Genomic DNA, 21,571 nt, shown 5'->3' with positions numbered 1-21,571 from the left:
TGCAGCAAATCGTGTCATCATTGAAGGAAGATTTTGTAATCATAACTATTTATTGTATCATTAGCGAGATTTCGCTTTTTGGTTATAAAACCATTTATGAAAACATTCGTTCTGCATCAATATTTGCATGTGGAATACTTAAAATTAGTTTAGCTAACATTACAACGTTTTCGAAGATAAATTTACTTTCATAATTTTGCACCTGAAATATTGTATGCCACATCTCATCTAATGGCATTTTAGAAAGAGCTTCAATACGATCCCGTTAAAAAAATAAATGGCTAAATATCTCCACTCTTGTTCGATTAAACTCGGCTTTATTAATTCTGAAAATACTTCCATTACATTTGTTATAAGAGATACACTTCAACTTTTTTAATATATCTTTAGCGGAGCCTAAATCGTCTGTGTGCACTGCGTTAATAAAATACAAATTTAGAGAGTTCCAATGTTCCAAAACTCTTACTACGCAATGTTGAAGTGAAAACCATCTTGTTGTAGCAGGTTTTAATAACTTAGTTTTTTCTTCTTCACAAAATAGTTGAAATTCTTCTAAAAGTGCAGACCTTTTTGGGTTACTTGTAACATACGTAACTAAACTACACAGTAAATGCTCCACTTCTTTTGGAAGAGTTTTACTTTCTTCTCCAGAAGCTATGTGTCCAGAATTACAACATGTATTAAAATTAGTTTAGGATTTACGCGTTTTAATCGCGTCAGTAATTGTTGTGCGTAAATAATTGTTTGACCCTACCACTTGCATTGTTCGTGCCGAAACCAATAATTAATTTCATTGATAATCTTTTATCATTGATAATCCTTTATCAGTTATTGATTTGTGCATATAATTGTGTAAAGCTTCTACTGTGCAATTCTTAGCATCGAGTAAAATAAATTCTAAGAATTTAATGCAAACTTTTCTACTATTAGGGCAAACGTATCTAACTAATAGAAACATATATTTATTATTTTGAATTGATGTGCTCTCATTTACTAAAATAGAAAATGATGTAACTTTTAATATTGAAACAATTTTTTCAGTTTCTACTGTGGAAATAATGTTTCTCACTGTGTTGGTGTACTTTTTTCTACCTAAAGTTATTTTATCCAAAACATCCCTGTGCTGCCTAAAAACTGGCAAAATATGATCAATTAACTGAAATGCAAGCGGATGTAGAGCAAAAATTGAAGAAATATAGATTTCTGCTTCCTTAATTTTCTTAGATTCAATGGAAGCCATAAAACTATTTACAGTATGGGTGTCAAACAATTTTTTAATCGAAGAAGTCTCTTTCATACATATAACAAATTTTTTAGTGCTCATATGACATTGTAAGTCATATTTTCTGCTGGAGAGAATAATGTCGCAGTGACATGCTGAACATCTTGCCTTGTTGTTTTCACCTTTGATTTCTTGAAGCCAATCTTTAAAAAGAGAATACTGTAGCCACAAGGATTGAAATTTTTTTCTAGAGACTTGGACGACTCGATATTTTTCATTCTTCAGCCGCTTTTTTGGTGGAGTGTTTTCATTTTTTTCGACTTCCTCTTTCTCGTTCATTGATTTCATGTAATGTAACCAAGGGAATGGCCTATCAATGCGTGAAGTAAATAACTATTTCCGTGATAATTCTATGCACTGATTAATCAGTCGACTTTAAAGACTGAAAATTAAATGTATATCTAATATTTTTAAACCGTATTGTTTACGGATATTTAACATCTGACCTATCTGGATGATGTCACATTGATCAGATCAAATCAGTTAGAAATTAGCTATGTATAATATGTATCTCGTATTGAAATATATGTAATATATATACATAACTATTTTGCGAGAGAAAATTAGCAAGTCGGAACGAAAATTCATTCATTTCATGTTGTACAGTTTCAACAAACGGCGCGATTGGCGCGAACAGGATGGGAAGCCCCCTTCTCCATTGCTTGCAGACTGCAGTCACACAGGGCCACAAAGTATAGAGTCCATAACTCATAGAGCGAGTTCAAGTTGACAAAGAGGCTAGATCCGCTCGCCGAACAATTAAACATGATTGGTTGGATCTACAAATAAGAACCAATCATGCTCATTCGCTCGGCAAGCATGCCTAGCCGTTTTGTCGACTTAAACACGCCCATAGACGTGATGGACATAAGACTCGTGCAACTGCAGAGGAAGCTTGTAATCCCAGTATTGCCAATTGCGCAAGAGTGCGTTCCAAAACATTTCAACGTTAAAAGTCTATAATTTACGTCACTTAACGTAAAATATAGATTTTAGTTATTCAAGTAAAGTTTTGGGACGCAAACCGATAATTTTTTCTCACTGAATAGTGATTCATAGTTCGTACTAGTAAAAAAAATCTTCAATTTTCAAAAATCTTCCTTTAACCTTCCGATAGGTTGAAAAAAACCTTCAAAATGAAGGAACCTTCAACCTTCTAATGAAACAATACTGTAGAGCGTGCTCTGTCTCCGAATCGAATATTCTTGACCGCTGGTGGCAGTTACCACTGCAATTCCTATCGATCTCTCTAGTAGCATGGGATAGAGATTTCTTTGCCTCTGCCAAGTGTTCTCGGGCGTTAAGTATCTACTTGCACATCCGCATTGCATCAGGGAAAACGCTCGCCAGTACACCGCATCGCGAGAACGATCGCGATTCGTGCTTGGTCTTTACCCGCGTTTACGCGAGCTAATCAACATGTCGAACTGCATAGTGTCACGTCAGCGGTACTTATAAAACTTGTCCAGGAATGTCCTTGGCCAAATTACAAATTTTTCCTTACTTCAATAACCGACGGGGCACTAGAACTGCAGGGACCGCCCCTGACATCTTCTCCCCACCTCACGCGCCCTACCAGCATGGAGGGGTACCTTTTTCCTGAAAGCGTTCAGGTTCTAAAAACGGGACTTGCTCTCTCTCGCGAGCAGCGAGTGTTTTAAGGAGTTAGTTCAAAACCTCCCGGGGTCAGGTCTGGTCGAAGAGAAACGGTCTCTTCCAGAGTATCGTGATTTCTAGTTTAATTCCACTCGCGTGAGCAATCCAATCTAATCATAGGTACATCTTATTTAACCTTCCTAGTTAACCGCATCTAATTATTAGTTATAACATAAGTCTGGATATGTGTGTAGCAACTGCAGAAGTTATAAAATACACTAATTACTTTTGAGCAATTATAAGTACGTATATATAATAATATCTGACGAAACCTCTCCTTTTACAATAAACGCCGCCGCGCGTATACGTTTATCGTTTAACTTGGAGATCGTGTGTGTGAACGAGCGGAATCAGCGCCGGCCAATCATCGAGCACCTACAAGGAGCCTGACCAACCGGAGTCCAGACTGAGCCGCGTGTCCCGCACCACGGACCGAACCATCAGCAAGATTCATGAAGGGATTACCGTAGGTTTCTTCTTCTCCGAAAGAACGCGCAACTCTCGATTTGTTACCCGCCATTGGTCCCCGGTTTGTCCAGGTATCAATTACCAATGGTTGGACCTTGGGACGTAACAATAGCTGATCGCCGTCCCGCGTTCCACGCAACTCGCGAACACTGCATATAGAAAACCTGAGAAAAACCCGTCTGCAACGACACTAACACAACGTACGCACGCATGCAGGAGCTAACTACCGTGAAATTCCTGTCTGGCCAAATATCGCGTAACTTCTTACATTTCTATCGAACATTATTTTTGCACAACTACAATAAATACATATTTATTTCATTTGTAATCGGCACCGCTCTTTTTCATTGCATCTCATCTCCCTGAACGAACCTCTTTTGCGTTCTGACCGACCAGAACCTGACGAGCATTTTCACGCAAAAATCAAATAGTTACACATTTGCATTTCTTTCTCTAATAGTAAATATAATAAAATAATAAAAGATATAATAACATAAAATAAAACGTACCGTTTACTGGCAACTGAAGGAAGCCTTAAAACTCTATCCAATGCGCTAAGTACAGTTAATCCATCAGGCAGTTTCAATGGAAATTTCTGCACCGACACATCATGTAATTTGAAAACCTTGCGTGGCATTTTTCCAAGAATTACCTCTAGCTCTAGAATCACTGGATGCTTACTCTCTCTCTCTTTGCTATCTAAGTTCTTATCCTCGTAATTGAGATATTTTGAAATATCGCAATCTTCTTCCTCAGAAACAATAATTTTCCCATTTCCAGTGACAATACCAACAAAATTGATTGGACATTTTTCACGTGCAGCAATTTTCTTCAGTAAATCACAGTCTTCTGATTTGCATAAAATTGCATCACTCTCCTGATATTCTGCACCCCAAAGTTCTAACGTGCTTACACTAGGATCCCCAAGATCAAAATTCTTTGTGAAGATCACAGCACCGGCAGGCTCCACTAACTCTTTTAAGACGTTTCCGTTACCACCAGCACCTTGATCGTGGATACTAAGGATTGGATTGCTATCACCCATCTCTGCACACGCACGCACAACGCGATTCAATTTTTGCTCCATCTCGGGATCGCCCCGTTGCACAGCACCAAAGTCTAATTCCATACTATTATCACCCTGCACTTCCATGGAACTTGCTGAACCTCCTCCTACACCAATTCTATAAACGGGTCCACCAATTTTGGCTACTTTCATACCTCGTTTTGCTGGAATCTGAAGCAAATATAACAACATTATATTAATAGTAATTTAGAATTTGGCAAATGAATAAGTATATAGCTCGAAGATGTGATTCACGAATTAAAACGTATTTATGACTCAAGAAATTTTTCCTTGATTGAAAAGAATAAGACTCACTTTCTTTCAATCTGGTATTTGAGACAAAACAAGATACGAAACTCTCAAATCCGTTTTGGACTGAAAGAATAGTAATTATTATACATTATTTCAATACTACATATTGTGGATTTAAAAAATGGATTGCGCTACTTATTTTTTTGCATGAAATAACAAATATAAATAAAATAAAATAGTCAATGGGCTGTAATAATGATACTATTATTTCATAAATTATGTTTTAATAACATTCTTTCAATAAAAAACGTTCCGATTAATCTTTTAACCATCATCAGTATCGAATTAAAAATGAAACGTGACATAATTTGTCATAAGCACAAATAAAATAAGTATCGTGAGGCGATCCACGATCAGTTGATTGATAATTTACACCAGTGAAATTAATCAATCAATTGGCATTATTCAGCTATCTAACTAGTATAAGATTGCATGAGAGAGTAATAGATCGCCTTATGGTATTTATTTTATTTGCGCATATGACAAATTGTATTACGTTTTATTCTTAATTCATGTGTTCATTTTTCTTTATCTTTTATGAAACATCCTTCCAAGTCCTACTACCTCTAAAACGAAATCCTTGTTGTCTACATGTTGTCTACATGTGTACATTAAGCGTTCCGAGAACAGTAAACTCGCGTTCTGTCTAACTTGCGAATATAATGTCTAACGCGAGTCTATTAACTCATTCTAGAATTAGTTAATAGACTCGCGTGGAGTAACCTATACCTTATAGAACTTTATCATAGGAATGTAAGACCGAGCTACATTAATCATAATTGTTAAATTACAAGACTGAACTGTATAATCATAATTTTAATTATAAAAATTATGCCTTTGGGCGTTTGTTAGTAAACTTTAATTACAGAATATATGCACACATAAGAATAACTCATACAGATCAGTAGTTGAGCAATGGAATGCGAATAAACTAATTTATTTTAATATGTATACAAAAAATGTTTACGCAACTATTTTATTGTAATATATCACTTGTTTTAATCAATTAATTAAATTGATTGATGAAAAACAAACAGCTTAACGAATAATATCAGAGTTATTCGAAAAACATTCCACTTTAATGTACAAACCTTCCTTAAAAAATTGTGCTAGTACAACACATAAACAGTTACATTTTCATTAAAAAGATTCATTTTAGATAATTTTCTAATTTCAGTTTATTGATGATGCAATAAAGAGCAAGAAACCTGTTCAATATTTATGAAAAATCTCAAAATTTATAAAAATTGGTTGATTATAATTTCAAAATAAAGATTAGAAAAACTAATTATTAAATTAATAATTAGTTTTTCTAATCTTTATTTTGAGTATTAAAACTAATTATATAATTAATAATTAGTTACCTTTTTAGTCATATTCGCATCTATAGTTCCTAATCCTCCACTGAACATTATGGGTTTAATCCATTCTCGTTTAACTCCTGCAACATTTGTCGCCCCGTAAGAACGTGCGAAACCACATATTAGAGGTTCTCCAAATTTGTTTCCATAATCGGAAGCACCATTGCTTGCTTCAATTATTATTTCCAGTGGCAAGGCTAGGTTAGTAGGATAAATTTGATCTTTTTCTTCCCATGGCAAATCATAGCCTATGATAAATAAATAGAATTAAACAATAAGAATCTTATTAGACTATACATGTAAGAACACGCAACAAATAAAAAATAGGAATTAAAGACCTATAACAATCATAGCTGGATCTTTGATGCTTAAATAATTCAAATATATACATATAGGTATACTATATATAGGGTGGCTCCAATTTATGACCGTCAGCAGGTAGAGCGGACTAAGCTGAGTCGAAAAGTCTTGTACCATTTTGCAATGCTCGCAATAGTTAACGAGATATTAACGTTTAAAAATAGCCAAATAAGCGCGTCCGCCAGACTTACTATATTATTGCCGAGCGGGGCGCTTGCCCCATTTCCCGCACGCCGAGCTATCGATGGCGGATATTCGGCGCTTTAAAAATAATATCTCGATTGCGAAAATTAGGAAATAATCAAGAACTGTTCGAAAAAACTCAGTTTAGTTCGTTCTGAAGCGTGCACATATAGAAAAATGTTATATACATAAATATTATATTACTTGTTTCAAGTAAATAATAAAAGTATTTTAAAATTATAATCCGAAGCGCCACTACGGTCTAAGTATTAAGATGTTGAACTAATATATATATTATTCAAACGAATGAATTAACTTCAGAAATAATAATTACGTGTCGATATGGTTGTCGACATTAACGCAATTAATCTGAAATGTAATAATCCCCCCAAAAATTCCCCAAATTAATCTTAAAAAACTATAATAAACTTATTGCGAAAAAATATTGCCTCGGCCGGGAGTCGAACCCGGATCTCTTGCATTCCGTGCGAGGAGAGATTTTTTGGGGGGATTATTACATTTCAGATTAATTGCGTTAATGTCGACAACCACATCGACACGTAATTATTATTTCTGAAGTTAATTCATTCATTTGAATAATATATATATTAGTTCAACATCTTAATACTTAAACCGTAGTGGCGCTTCGGATTGTAATGTTATTTAATATAAACGGTCTTGTTCCTATCTTATTATTTTAAAATTATATTATCAAGAAAATATTCTTTGTAATGATATAATCGTTACTCAAAAGAAGAAGAATAAAAATTGCGTTCTCTCTTAGCACTAGAATGATATTTTTCTGCATTTTTCTATATTACCGCTCATGGAAGTTCGGACATCCGTATAAATTTCATCGAATGATCGTGTAAAAAATTAAGACATAAAACAGCAATTGTATTATTTTTGAAATATATTTTAGATCACTTGTACACATACTAAACTAGCAAAAGCTTATAAATTAATTTTAATTTTGTATGTCAAAAAATATTGTCTTTACTTCGTACAACATTGATAATATAATTAATAAATTTCAAAAATTCGATCAGAAAATACAAATATGGGCTCATGCTGGTGTATGTTGCCAGCCTATCCCCAGTGGGGGATAGATTAGCAAAAGTTTTATAAATTATTTTTAATTCAATTTTGGCACATAAAATTAAAAATAATTTATAAAACTTTTGCAATTGCTAGTATGTATACAAGTGATCTAAAATATATTTCAAAAATAAGACAATTGCTGTTTTGTATCTTAATTTTTTACACGATCATTCGATGAAATTTAAGGTAACTCCAGCAAAACTCCGCCGCGCTGGGATTTATGCCGCAGAAATCAGAAAAAATAAAAGAAGTGGGTAATTTTCCCGCAACTACTCTCTGTTACATACCTTTATGCTATTTTAGTAGTGTTACAATTTCAGTTTCTTACTATTAAAATTATTGTCATTACATCATTTGTGTGAATGCGTCTCGCTGATAAGACTAAAAAAAGAGTCGAAACGTTTGAAATTTATATGTAAGAAACAATATATAATACAATATTGAATACGCTCCAATTACCGCGTTTTACTCTCATATGTTTTTATTATTATTATTTAGTTTTGAGAGCCATAGAAATATAATTTATTAATTAATTTCGAATGATTGTAATTTTGAAATGGTCCATAGTTTCATAAAGTCTTCTTTATATATATGGGTGAGTCACCTCTTTTTCTTTCTTTAATAAAACTAGTTAGATAGAAAAATTTTGCCAATTTTTGTTAATATCAACAGAATTTTGCAACATCAAGTCTGTAAATTTGATTTATTAAATAGTGACTCATTAAACATCCAAAGGAGGATTATTAAATCTGTATTTGCTAAAGAGGAATCCAAAGTTAGTCGAAACGTACAATTATATTAACTTATGGAATAAAGGAGTAATAAGCATCTGCATTTTATTATTTGCGTACTGTCGACAACGCTACACTCTCACTTGCTCTTGGTCATTCATATTTACATCGTTATTGCAATATCATAATGTCACTATAATGTTATTGTAATATTACATGCTATGTATATGGATACATGAACATGCTATATATATGGATACATGAACATGCTATGTATATGGATACATGTCATTTGCTTTTTCATATAAAGCAACTTCCTCTATTAAAATTTATAGCTTCAATAAATAAAAACACATAGATAATATACCTGGAATACAGAGATTACCAACACTATAACCAGCAGTGCCTGCTATGTAATATCCAGCTCTACCGATTCCTTGAATGTCCCTCAATCGACCTCCGGTACCCGTTGTGGCGCCACTACAGTTTATTGCATATTTAAATAAGAGCACATGCAGACATAATCATGAGAAACTTCATGAACATATTTCAACATTTATATTATTTAGAAAAAATAAATAAAATAAATTACAGAACGTTACGCAACATAATGGCAATACTTTTCTAAACAGAGAGACGCGAAAATAATTTCACAATTAATTCAATTTTTTAAATTAGCTATACGTTCTTAAAATTCAATTTTTTTTATTTTACATGTCGAAAATATCATAAAATTGAAAAAAATATTTTAAAAACAAAATATATAAAATATATAATATTAGATAAAGACAATTAAACACGCGCAACATATACGTTCATGTTTTTTTTAAACAAGGTCATTAATTGAGACTCTTAAAGTTAAAGTTAAAATATATACTAAACTCAAATAAAATAAAAAAGTAACAATTTATTATATATCTCAATTTTTTAAAAATGCAATACATTTCGGAACCACGGATCCTTCTTCAGTTAATTACATTCATGATGATGGTAAAAACTTTTTTGATGCGTCGATGAGCCATTAACAGTAATGGACGTAAAGCACAGACAGATATCGCAATGTAGATTTTTCTTTAATAATCGCTGTCATTGTGTACTGAAAGTTATCATACACAATGACAGCGACCATTAAAAAAATCTACATTGTGATATCTGTCTATGCTTTACGTCCATTATTGTTAACCGACTCATGTCAAATAAGTTTTCATCATGGATGTAATTAACTAAAAAAGGACCCGTGATTCCGAAATGTATTATATTTTTTAAAATTGAGATGTAAATTGTTTTTAGTTTATTAAAATATACTTTTTTAGTTTATTAGAGTATGCTTTAACTTTAAAAAGCTCGATTATTGATCTTATTTATATTTAATTTAAAAAATAGTTTACAGTGTATGTAATATTCTGTTATAACATATTTTAATATAAGGAAAAAACAAGGAATGTGGAATAAGTTACTAATATCGAATAGTAGCTTATTTCCTAAACATTGTAATCTAACGGCAATCGCTGAAAGTTATTGCAATTCAAACAAGCTATCAAACTTGTCATAACTAGTAATGAGCTCGGTCCGACACAATAATACAATAATAAATTAAAATTCATCATAATAAATATTTGTTTATTTTCGTTATATCAGGAGATTCGGCAGCATTTTCGTATTCTCAAACTGAAGGTAAGTTTGTTAATGCTTATATTATATAAACGTTTTTTTAATAATGTTGCATGAACAACACTGTAAATTGCGATTTCTAACTTATTGCTACGGAAAGACTTTGTCATATGACATACAGGTAATGTGAAATACATTGAGAGTTGAACTATGGTATAGGTTCCATATTAGCAACTTATTCGTGATCAGGTAAGTTAAATTATAGGATGTATTTCAAACATTACCAGCTTATTTGCGATTATAGATTATACAGATAGTCAAATCTGAAGAGACAGATTTTCAGCAATCTCCCTGATGAAAATTTTTCTCATAATTTTTATACGAATTGGAACATTTTTCAGAAATACTCAGAAATATTCAGAAAGTTTACATCTTCTTTCAGAATTTTTCATATAAGTGAATTCTGAAATATTCTGAAATTTCTCATCCCATAATTTTTAAAAAGTATTTTAAAATTTTTTAGATTTTATAATATTTCATCAGAAATTATACTTACAAAAATTCTTAAAAATCTTACTATATTTTTATAATAAGTAATTAACATATATGAAAAATTTATATGAGAAAAGATGTAAATTTTCTGAGAAATGTTCTAATTTGTATAAAAAATGTGAAAAAATTATAAAATTATATAGAAATTCTGAAAAATTACATGAAAAATTCTGAAAAATTTTCACCTGAGCTGCTACCAATTTCTGATTGCAACAAATTGTACAATTGGAATTTGTACTATCAGACAATGTCAGCAATATGTCAAAAATATGACAAAGCTTGCTGACATGCTCTGCCAGCAAATTGGTGACAGAAACCGAACAGAGCTGACAATAATCTGATTGGCAGCAAAACCGAGCAAGATCTGTCATTTTTATATACGGTCTCGCCACGAAATGGATTTACTTCTTATAAGAAGAAAACGTCCAGGAGTTCTATAAGAACTGGCATATGTAAATCGAATAGGCAAATCTCCTAGAGATTCCCAAGCTCTTTCAGAGTGCTTTCTGAATCTCCAAATATTTTTTTGATTTTTATAACTTTATCATGTTTATTTTGAAATGTGAAGCTAATCGATAATATTTAAGCAATAAAATTGTATTGATTGTTTTCTCCAGTTTTCGCACCAATATATAAATATATAATTATGTATAATTATATATAACCGTTTATATATGTACACAAAATTTCTTATAAGAAATCAGATCGATTTAAATGAAAATGACAGATCTTGTTCAGTTTTTGCTCGCAATCTGCTACCAGATTCTGTCAACAGGTTCTGTTTGATTTCTGCTGCTAGTCTATTTGCATAGAATGTTACCAGGTTTTGCCGGCAGAATGCGACATCAGTTGTGGTCAGTCTGCTAACATCTTCTGATCAAATCTGCTATCAGTCGACATCCTGCTAACATTTTGCTATCTGGGAAGCTATATTCCATATTATCAGCTTATTTACTAGCTTATGTTCAGTAATGCTAATGTATTTTCTGTGTTATACAATAAAAATGTAAACTATTTTTAACTATTTTTCGTCATTGATTTATGCATAAATAAACAAATTTGAACTTCATTTATTGTGTTATTTGTTACTATTATCGAAATTTCATCGGTATTCCATATTACATCCCATTTTTTAAACCACCCACTTTTTATTTTTTTGTTAATATTGACTTGGATTTAAATTTTGGCGATTTTCAATGTATTGAATATTGTAGCTAATATATTCCTCAAGAGTTCTGTGTAAATTTAAAGTCTTCATATGCATTTATATCGGAGCAATGTTAATTTAAAAAACGTTATTCCATATTCCTTGCTTTTACCATACAATAAAATATAAAATATCTCAAATATATTCGTTTTTCAATTGCTAATATATCGATCGGATACCGGATATCCGATGTTATATTCTGTTCGAATATCTAATATCCAGTATCCGATAATTTTACGATCCGATGCATCCCTAATTATTAGAATGCCAACGTTTCAGTTGAAGTGAACTGCACTGTGCAGTTCACTTCATCAAAGTGAGGAGCAACTTGACACTCCACCAAGTATCAGTGAACTACAATGTTTACGAAAAGTTAATGTTAATAATGGATAATTGAATAAATAATATTCGAAGTATTTTAAAAGATGAGATAAGAAGTATAACTTTTATAGAAATAAACAGAGTAAAGCTAAATATAAATATATTATAATCGTAAAGGAGATAAGTAAACGAATTGTAATGAAAATTTAGAAATTCAGTAATTTTAACTCTAACTTCTTGAGCTTCATTACATTTTATTTAAATTTACCTGAAAGGTGCAACGCCAGTTGGAAAGTTATGTGTTTCTGCTGTAAAAATAAGATGCTGTTTGATATTTTCCAGATGGAAGTTACTGCATTTAAAAGTATTTATAGGACGTAAAACAGGAATCTTAAATCCTTCTATCGCACTGCTATTGTCGCTGAATTTTATTACATTATTTGAATTAGAGTAATTTTGTGTATCCATAATCATGTCAATCAGAGATTGTTTTTCTTCTTTTCCATTCAAAATGATGCGTCCTTTAAAGAACCAGTGGCGACTATGTTCACTGTTAGATTGAGCAAGATCGAAACATTCTACGCTGGTTGGATTCCGTTTTAATTTTTGAAGAAATAATTCTGTATAAAAGTCTAAATCCCAATCATCAAATGCCAAACCTGCAAATTCAAAATTTAAAATAATAAAATTGTAGCAGCATATCCTATTCAAAAGTGTCCAATAAATTAAAATGAGTCCAATTATTAAAAATAATAAAAATTTGCATCAACTCAATAACAACAAGAATATAAATTTTATATAATAATTTTATCACATTTATACATTTTTTAAAAAACAAAGTTTATTTAATTTCCGTACTTTTTATATCTTTATTTTTATATCTTTATTTTATGTAAATAATATATTTTTTTTTATTTTAATTCGAAAAATATATTTCAATTATGTTTGCTTTTTCGTTTAATTAAAAAGTATCAGTTTTTCAAATATTATTGCTTACCCAATTTAAAATTAACTTCTTCCAAAGCACTTCTGCCTTTTTTGATTATATCAACTTCAAACCATTTCTCTGGTCTAAAACCATGATCAAATGTTTCAATAGGTTTCATATATCTACATTCTGTCATTCTATCTCCCAACACATTTATAATCTAAAAAATTTATAATATTTCTTCAAATATAGAAAACGTCTTATAATAAATGACAATAATAAACTTATCAACAAAATTATTGCAATAAATAAATTCTATCAAAATTTTGCAAAATTTATATAATTGTAATTTCGTCAAAAATCATTATATTCGAAATCTTCTTCGCATTCTCAATGCTAGTAAAACCTTTTATTTTAAAAATCTATTAATAAATTTTGAATTTATTTTCTTACCATATCTCTCACCGTTTTTTCAATAATAAAGACATATTATGTCTCCAAAAAATTACATAATTTGACACATTTTATGGGATGAAATTAATTTTTTTCACAAATGTCATGGAAACAATCGCAATATATGGACTTCCTTTATAAATTACAAAAAAAGTTATATAACCTTTTTTGTGAAATTACAAAATATCAAAGTTATATACACAATTTTCTTCGATAATCGCCAACATCAATATTATTCGATGCACACCACGCACAGATTGTTAATCAGATTTTGTGCTTTATTACGCGCGCGCGTAACTTAAGAATTTGTTTATAAGAAAGTCTATTTTAATTGTCACTATATTTGTGAAAAAATTCCATTCTCTAGAACGTTTCTCTAAATTCCATCCTCAAATTATGCAATTTTTTTAGAGATGTAAAATGTTCTTACTTTTAAAGAGACGGCGAAAGAGAGAAGAGAAATTTAAAATCTATTAAAAACATAATACAGACTTTACTCTTAAAAACGCAAAAAACATTTTGAACAGTTTGCGAAATGATGTTTATATGAAATTTTCGAAATTTTTTTAATGGAATTTACTTGTTGCGATAATTATGTTGATGATATGTATATGAGAGAAAAATAGTGAAGGGAAGAAAGAAAATAGGTTGAAAAGAAAGAGAAAAGAAAAGGAAAATAGAGAAAAAAAAAGAACGTTCAACTGTAAGAAAATTAATATCAAATGTAATAATCTATATAATAAAATAAAAGATACATACAGCGTTTTCTATTTTTTCGTTTAATCTTTTTTTATGTTTAATGCAATATCTGATTGCTATTTCTACTCTTTTTACTTTATTTAATTTGACAGTTTTGCATATAGAAACCACATTGGTAGAAAATGCAGTGGAGAAATTCAATCTACAACAAAAAGTTATTGATATGCTGAGTACAATATCAGGAGACACGGTAGTGTCTCGCGCTAAGACACGCGTGGCGACATGTCAGCGTGAGACCGGCCGTGTAATTTTATGCGAACCGTACTACATACATAGAATGTTCCTTTTAAAAAAAAATACATTAAGATTTCTCGAAAACTGTAGTAGATAATATGTTTCTAACTCTCAGGAGTTGTATGATTCGAAGGACATACCCAAATAACAAAACGTTCCTTGGCATAAGAAAAGAAATAGGTTTAGCACAAATTTTTCTTCAATTGCCATCATGTTGCTGTCACCAGGACAATAATAATTTCGTTTAGAGCAATCTAGAGCAGACAATTGTTTGCGCAAACGAGAGGAAATGTTATAGCAAACTTATTGCCATAAATGTTGCTACAATTTGTTGGAAATCGTTTTCGTAAAATACTATTTAGTTCACATTTCTCAATTGAATAGAAATGGAGCGTCGTCAAACATTATGCAGCATCGTCACCAGAGAAATGCATAGAGTTAAATTTCTCAATTTTAAAAAACGACATAGAATAGAATAAAAGACGCAGCATTAAAATATTTTTTAACTGTGTTTTAATGGAATAATTTTTCGAAGTGAATCCCAAGGACTCTAAGATGGAAGCATAATACTTTTTTTCAAATGTTTACCGAATAAATGAAATCTCCTAATACTTTAAAATGTTCTCACGCTTGTTACGCTTACCGAGAATACTTCGATTACATTTCATTCACGTTTGGAGAGCTCGTTCAAGTTTAAAATACCGCTAGATTATTGGCAATTTATGAGAATAAGATTTTAGGCTGAAATTGTTTCCGTCGTGTTGCCTTGTGATTTCTAACAATTTATTGTACGATCAATTTACAGGAGAACAACTATTGCCATCAAAGATATATTGTTCATATTGTTCATAAGAATTAAGGGCGATCTACAATGAGTTACAACACGATCTACACAGTTGCAAGTCGCAGAATGACAAGTTGCCAATCACAAGTTGTAAATCATTGCAACCTAATCCATATTTGAATGTCGAAAGTTGCGAAATGTATAGAAACAGCCAATCAGGTTCTTCAATACATAAGATGGATAGTTTCAAACAGAAATTTATCTACAGAACTTTACGTCTTGAGTTAAACGATGCCTATAAACATTTAGAGTTTATTAAATATAATTTGTACAAAACATATAGAGAAATAGACCGATCACCTGTTATATTAGCGATTTTAGCGTATTAGCGATAATTTTTTCCGTCAACAAGAAATTTTAATAAATTATGGCAAAAAGTGAATTCAATAAAATAGATAAAAAATTAAATTTACGTTCTCGTGAATTAAATAGGAAATTAAAATAGATTTGCTAATCTATTAACCACTAAAGCGCCTGATGACAAGTATGTATCTGGGTTTTGTTCTTCAAAAAATGCTAAAATTACAACCAAAGAGATCTGTACCCCTGTCTTTCAACTTTGAAATGACATATCATATTAACATCACACCGGAAAAATTTGATTTAAATTACAAAGTTAATAATATTAACAAAAATTGGCTCGTCAATCTAAGTAGTTGTGATATTCCAGATAAAGTAAAACAAATATTACTAGATCAAAGATTTAATCTAATCAATAACAAAATAAAGAGAAAATAACGATTGAATTCATTAAACATATTGAGACCAATATTTTGAACTAGATAAAAAATCATTAATTCATAATGAGTCAATTACAATTTTGAAGACATTAAATCACAAACATCACATTAAAAACAACAATAATAATAACATGGTTCCATTAAAAGAAAGTATAGACACCACAAAACGATTCATTTCAGAACACTATTGAAATCTTAATTACACGTGCAGATAAAGGAAATTCCTCAGTAATATTAGATTTAAACGAATATAAGACCAAGCTACATGAGATTCTGTCTGACGATAATACATACATAATTTATAATAACAATCCTATAAATATAATTACAACAGAAATTCGCACATTATTAAAACAATGGGAAAATAGGAAATACATAGATCAGACTACGTATAAAAAACTGTATCTGACAGTGATTCATCAAAATTCTATGGGCTGCCAAAAGTTCACAAGGATAGTAATCCTTTAAGGCTTTGTAAGTTGCATAAATAGTCTATTTTATTTTTTAGCAACCTTTTTAAAAGACTATAGTTATTTAAATGCGATCAACACTGTTATGAATGACAGGATGTCCCAAAAGTTTTTGCCAATTCGCTTTTATATAGATAGAATGGACTAAACAGAATCGGAAAGTCCTCTACTATTTTACAATTTTTGCAATAATTAACAAGATATTAATTATTAAAAATTGCCAAATATTGGTTTTGAATAATTTTTTACTCAAATACTATCAACTTTATAGAAAAACTGCAAAAGACAAAAATCCTTTATTTTCTTCTCATAAAGTTCTGAGAATTTTTTCAAAATTTTTTAATATTGATATTTTTTCATGTTGATAAAAATAAAAAAAATGCAGTACTAAAAAGTTGATAAAAAATTCTGAAAAAATTCTTAGAATTCTATGAGAAGAAAATAAATGATTTTTGTCTCTTGCAGTTTTTCTGTAAAGATGATTTGAGTAAAAAATTATTCAAGATTAATATTTGATAATTTTTAGTAATTAATATTTTGTTAACTATTGCGAAAATTGCAAAATAGTAGAGGACTTTTCAACTCAGTTTAGTCCGCTCTACACAAAAGTGATTGGCAAAAACTTTCAGCACACTCTGTATATAATGTATTTTATATTTATATATATATATATAATAAGACATCGTTCACGTAATCAGACATATTATATATCGATACGATATAATAAGACATTCTGTATATGTGGAGATACGGTAGTTCAGTGCTAAAACAAGCACAGCAAGCATGTCATATGTAAAACCCGTAATACAACGAGAATGGAAATGAATTAAAATGGATTCAGATTTTCAGAAATATTGATTTACGAATGTTAAAATGAATGCTTTTCAATCCTGAATGCATTTTTATTCATTTATAGGAATTGCATGGAGCATATCTCTAGCCTTTCAATCTAAAAATTATATTAGCTTTTTCTGTGCATTGTGAATATTATTCAATTCAAAATTTTGAGTAGGAAATGCAGTTTTTCAATCCAATTGCATCCAATTGAATCTAACTGAATCCAATTAAATCCAATTAAATCCAAAAAAAGTATTCGGTATTTAAAATACGCATTCGGATAGAAAAAAATTTCGATTCATCTTAATCCATTTTCGTTTGCTGGATACTTAAAAAAATAATGTATGATACAAACATCAATGAAAGTTATTACAAACAAAACTATAAAGGTTATTCTACAATGTGCTTTTTGTTTTCTATTTCTTGCTTTTTGCTATTTTTTATATTTTGTCTTTTTGCTTCTTATCCGGTTTTTTGTTTTATATCGCCCGAGATAAAAATTAACGAACTTTAAAAATTAAAGAAACAAGAAACACAATTATCGGTAAAACGGTTGCAAAGAGGAAAAAAGCAAGAAGTAAAAAGCAAGAAACAGGAAATAAAAAGCACATTGTAGAATAGGCTTAAGGCAAGATAAAACATATAATTGTGAGATATAAAATTTTACCTGGGTCCAATTTCAATAACGTGGTTTTCAGTATCACTGAACATACTATCACATCGCAAACATTCTCCTTTTGAGAGAGGTGACAAGATCCACTTTAATACTTGAACTTCATCTTCCTCCAGTGATTCTGTTTCCACATAATAACACAATTCGGTCTCAAGATTGGTCACTGAGGGTTCGATTTGCAATACCTTATGTAGTTTATTTTTCAGCTGGCCTGTCTTTAGACCAGGCGTCTTGAAAAATTTCAAGATCATTTTCGATGGTCTGTAAAAAAGATGATGGACTAACGAACCATATAACAGACACGCAGAAACTATTTAAGGTTATAAATATCTAATACGCTTTAATACGTATCTACTGTTGTTTGGTGATAAGCACAAACGATATGGATTACTACAAAACTGAAATTTTTATTTTTATCTTGTTTTTCGTTATGTATATGGATTGTGAAAGATTGACATAACCTTTGTTACGTCAGTTTAACGCAATAAAAAATTATATGATAAAATCAGTTATCGATTGGTAAAACGTATCAACATAATAAAATTGATTTGCTCAATTTAATTCAATATTCAATTTAATATTTTTGTAATATGACTTATTTTAAATAGTTTAAGATTTTAAATCATTTAAGTCATTTTAATATTTCAAAAAGAATGCATTTGTAATAAGAAAAAATTTTAAACAAAAAATATCTAATTTAAAAAAAAACAGTTTGTTAGCATGGTTTTGTTTCTTATAGATGAGGATGTACTGTAAAAGTCACTTTTATTTTTTTAAATGCACAATCATATGCTAGTTAGATGAATCAATTTATCACATTTTATATATATAAAGTAAAATCAGCATGAAATATAAATATGAATATGAATGATATGTTTCAATTCTCTAATGTAATACAGTATCTCTATATACAAAAGTATCTCTATAAAACATTTATTTCGTAATATTTTTAAAATTTATAATCACTAATTAATACAGTTATATTCTTTAAAATTTAATTTAAACCTTTTAAAGTAATTATTAATGCAAATATATTTTTAATGTAAATATTTTTTTGCTATGTTGTCATACTTTCAAAGTAATTTTAGCTAATAATATTATTTAAAAGCAAAATAGTCACATGGCAAAAATTGTATTAATAATTTTAGATATTATATATCTACAAGAAATGAAATATATGAATCTTTTAAGAATATGAGACTTAAAGGTTTATTCTTTCAAATAATTCTAAAATCTCTAAAAATCAGAGAAATACTTAAATGTTTTATGCCATGGAAAGTCACTGATAAGTTTAATTATCATTTCAAGTCGTTATACGCAATATCAATATCGTAACTACTTCACCGATGTCGAAACTTGAAAACATAATAATATAAGGTCAGCCTATAGCGAGATTATTTCAATTCTTTAGAGATTATTTGAAGTACTCGTGAAGTAATCTTTAATTAATAAAAATCTTATTTTAGACCGTACATGTGAAAAACACAATCAATCAAAAAACACAAACTAGAAATTAAATGCCTAACGATCGAAGTTGGATCTTTAATAATTAAATAATTTAATGTGAATTATATACTATATAAATGTACATGCATTAAATTAATATTAATTTAATAACTAAATTAAATTGACAAACAATTTTTAATAATTCAATGCTCAATCAGGCATCATATCAGAAAGATGTGACAGGAAATAAAAATAAAAAAATATTTTTGTATTTCTAATATATGTAAATCTGAAGAAAACATTAGGACTAGATTTGCTGAGAGCAGGAAACAATTAAATTTTTTTGTTCTCTTTTTTCTTATTCTTTTTTATTATTTCAAAACTGCAAAAATGCAGTTTACAACAGTCGAAAGAGTAAATCTTTACCTTTAATTTGCTTTTTTATTAATCATTGCAAGATTTGTTTTTCACCGAGTTATTCAGTATTGAAGCAAAAGTGATTTTTTTTACTTCAATGTTCAATAACTCGATGAAAAAAAATCATACAACGTTCAATAAAAAAATAAATTGAAGATATAGATTCACTGTTTCAACTGCTGTAAACCACATTTTTGTAATTTTTACTTCATGTCTTAGACCTTTATAAAATTTGTACAAAATTTTTAGATTCAACGGATATCCATTTGTGCCCGTAAAAGATTAGTCAGATTGAAATACCAATTACCGACTTCAAAAGCAGAGATTTCAAGCTTTCAAATGCTTTTTTTATTTTTTGTCGATGATTTTTCACCGAGTTACGGTGTTCTGAATGTTGCACAATTTTGAGTTCGAAAGTATTTCCTATTTTTTGTTGAGTAGTGTATATAATATTATTTTATTACATTTTTTAATTATTAATTAAAGATATCCAACATAATAATATAACGTCAAATTTTGAAGATTGATTTACAAATTTAAAACTTATTTGTAATTAATTAAGATGAAATAATATAAAGATGAAAATTATAAAATAATATAAAATAAACAACTTTCAAGATTTTAAGTTATTTGCTTCGACTTCTTCATAATATTCGTTCTTCTTCTTCTTTAGAGTCCTTAGAAGGATTTCCCATTTAAGACACACATTATCACGTATATATTCGTTTCGAATTATGCATGAAGCGCATAGACCATTGGGATTTACTTGCCGATTTTTAGTTTCCCAAGTAGAACAATAATGTTTATAAAATGTTTAGGAATGGTTATTTTTGTTTTAGAACCATTTAAGGTTATTTTAAAAACGTTTTTTATATAAGAACTAATTAAATAACCATGTTGTACAAATTTAAAATCGTTGTTTTTTAAGGTAAAAATATATAAATAAATGAAAAGAATAAGTAATGAAGGATCGATGATTGAATTATATAATATATCATTTTAATGAAACGAAGACATGAATTTGTCAAGTTACAATGCCTGACTGTGTAGCAGATTATTGCTTAAACACATTTTTGGTTTTGCCTCATTCGCATTCTGTCCGTACTAGCTCTTACTTAAAGTACTCTAGGGCCTCTATTTTATTTGTGCGTTTTTGTCGTACGAAAAATGTGTGCAAGACATATATAGATGTTACAAAAACATTAGATAAATTTGTTAGTAACAAATAAATTTGTTGGTAAATTTGTTGGTTAAATGTTTTAAAGTGTTCTGTTATAGTAAAAAGTAACGTTTTATAATATTTTGAATACTGGTTTCATAAACGTTTAATTAATCATTATTTCTAATGTTTCCTACACTTATAACGTATTAAAAACGTTTACTTGTAACTATTACTGACGTTTTTTCAACAGTTTTTTAACGTTTTTGTTCTATTTGGTTTGGTTCCTGCCTCTTCATTAACTCTTGCGCAGCCTAAATGTCGATCGGCCAAGCTGAAAATCGGCCGAAATGTGCAAATAAATCCTAGCACTGACATAGACTGATGCATGACATCTATT

At 29.8% G+C, this 21,571-nt stretch overlaps 1 protein-coding gene across 3 annotated transcripts in view; it reads right to left on the bottom strand.

Annotated features, from left to right (window-relative positions):
• Positions 1-21,571, bottom strand: part of Pfas (phosphoribosylformylglycinamidine synthase) — a 241,992-nt gene that overhangs the window by 4,962 nt on the left and 215,459 nt on the right. For 2 of the 3 annotated variants that reach the window (XM_087416364.1, XM_011070956.2), the window contains exons 2-8: positions 18,144-18,410; positions 14,352-14,493; positions 13,209-13,359; positions 12,480-12,870; positions 8,888-9,000; positions 6,149-6,393; positions 3,916-4,643 (exon numbers count right to left, since the gene is read on the bottom strand). In XM_087416364.1, coding sequence (XP_087272490.1) covers positions 3,916-4,643; positions 6,149-6,393; positions 8,888-9,000; positions 12,480-12,870; positions 13,209-13,359; positions 14,352-14,493; positions 18,144-18,400 — 2,027 coding nt within the window. In that variant the 5' untranslated portion in view covers positions 18,401-18,410. Of the gene's footprint in view, positions 1-3,915; positions 4,644-6,148; positions 6,394-8,887; positions 9,001-12,479; positions 12,871-13,208; positions 13,360-14,351; positions 14,494-18,143; positions 18,411-21,571 lie in introns of those variants that run through there. The other variant, XM_087416365.1, reaches the window with a different exon arrangement.

Source organism: Acromyrmex echinatior, unplaced genomic scaffold (assembly GCF_024713525.1).
Source record: "Acromyrmex echinatior isolate Ae372 unplaced genomic scaffold, ASM2471352v2 Scaffold21, whole genome shotgun sequence".
NCBI lineage: Eukaryota > Metazoa > Arthropoda > Insecta > Hymenoptera > Formicidae > Acromyrmex > Acromyrmex echinatior.
The sequence above is the reverse complement of the archived record's forward strand: the minus strand, read 5'-3'. Positions and strand labels throughout refer to the sequence as shown.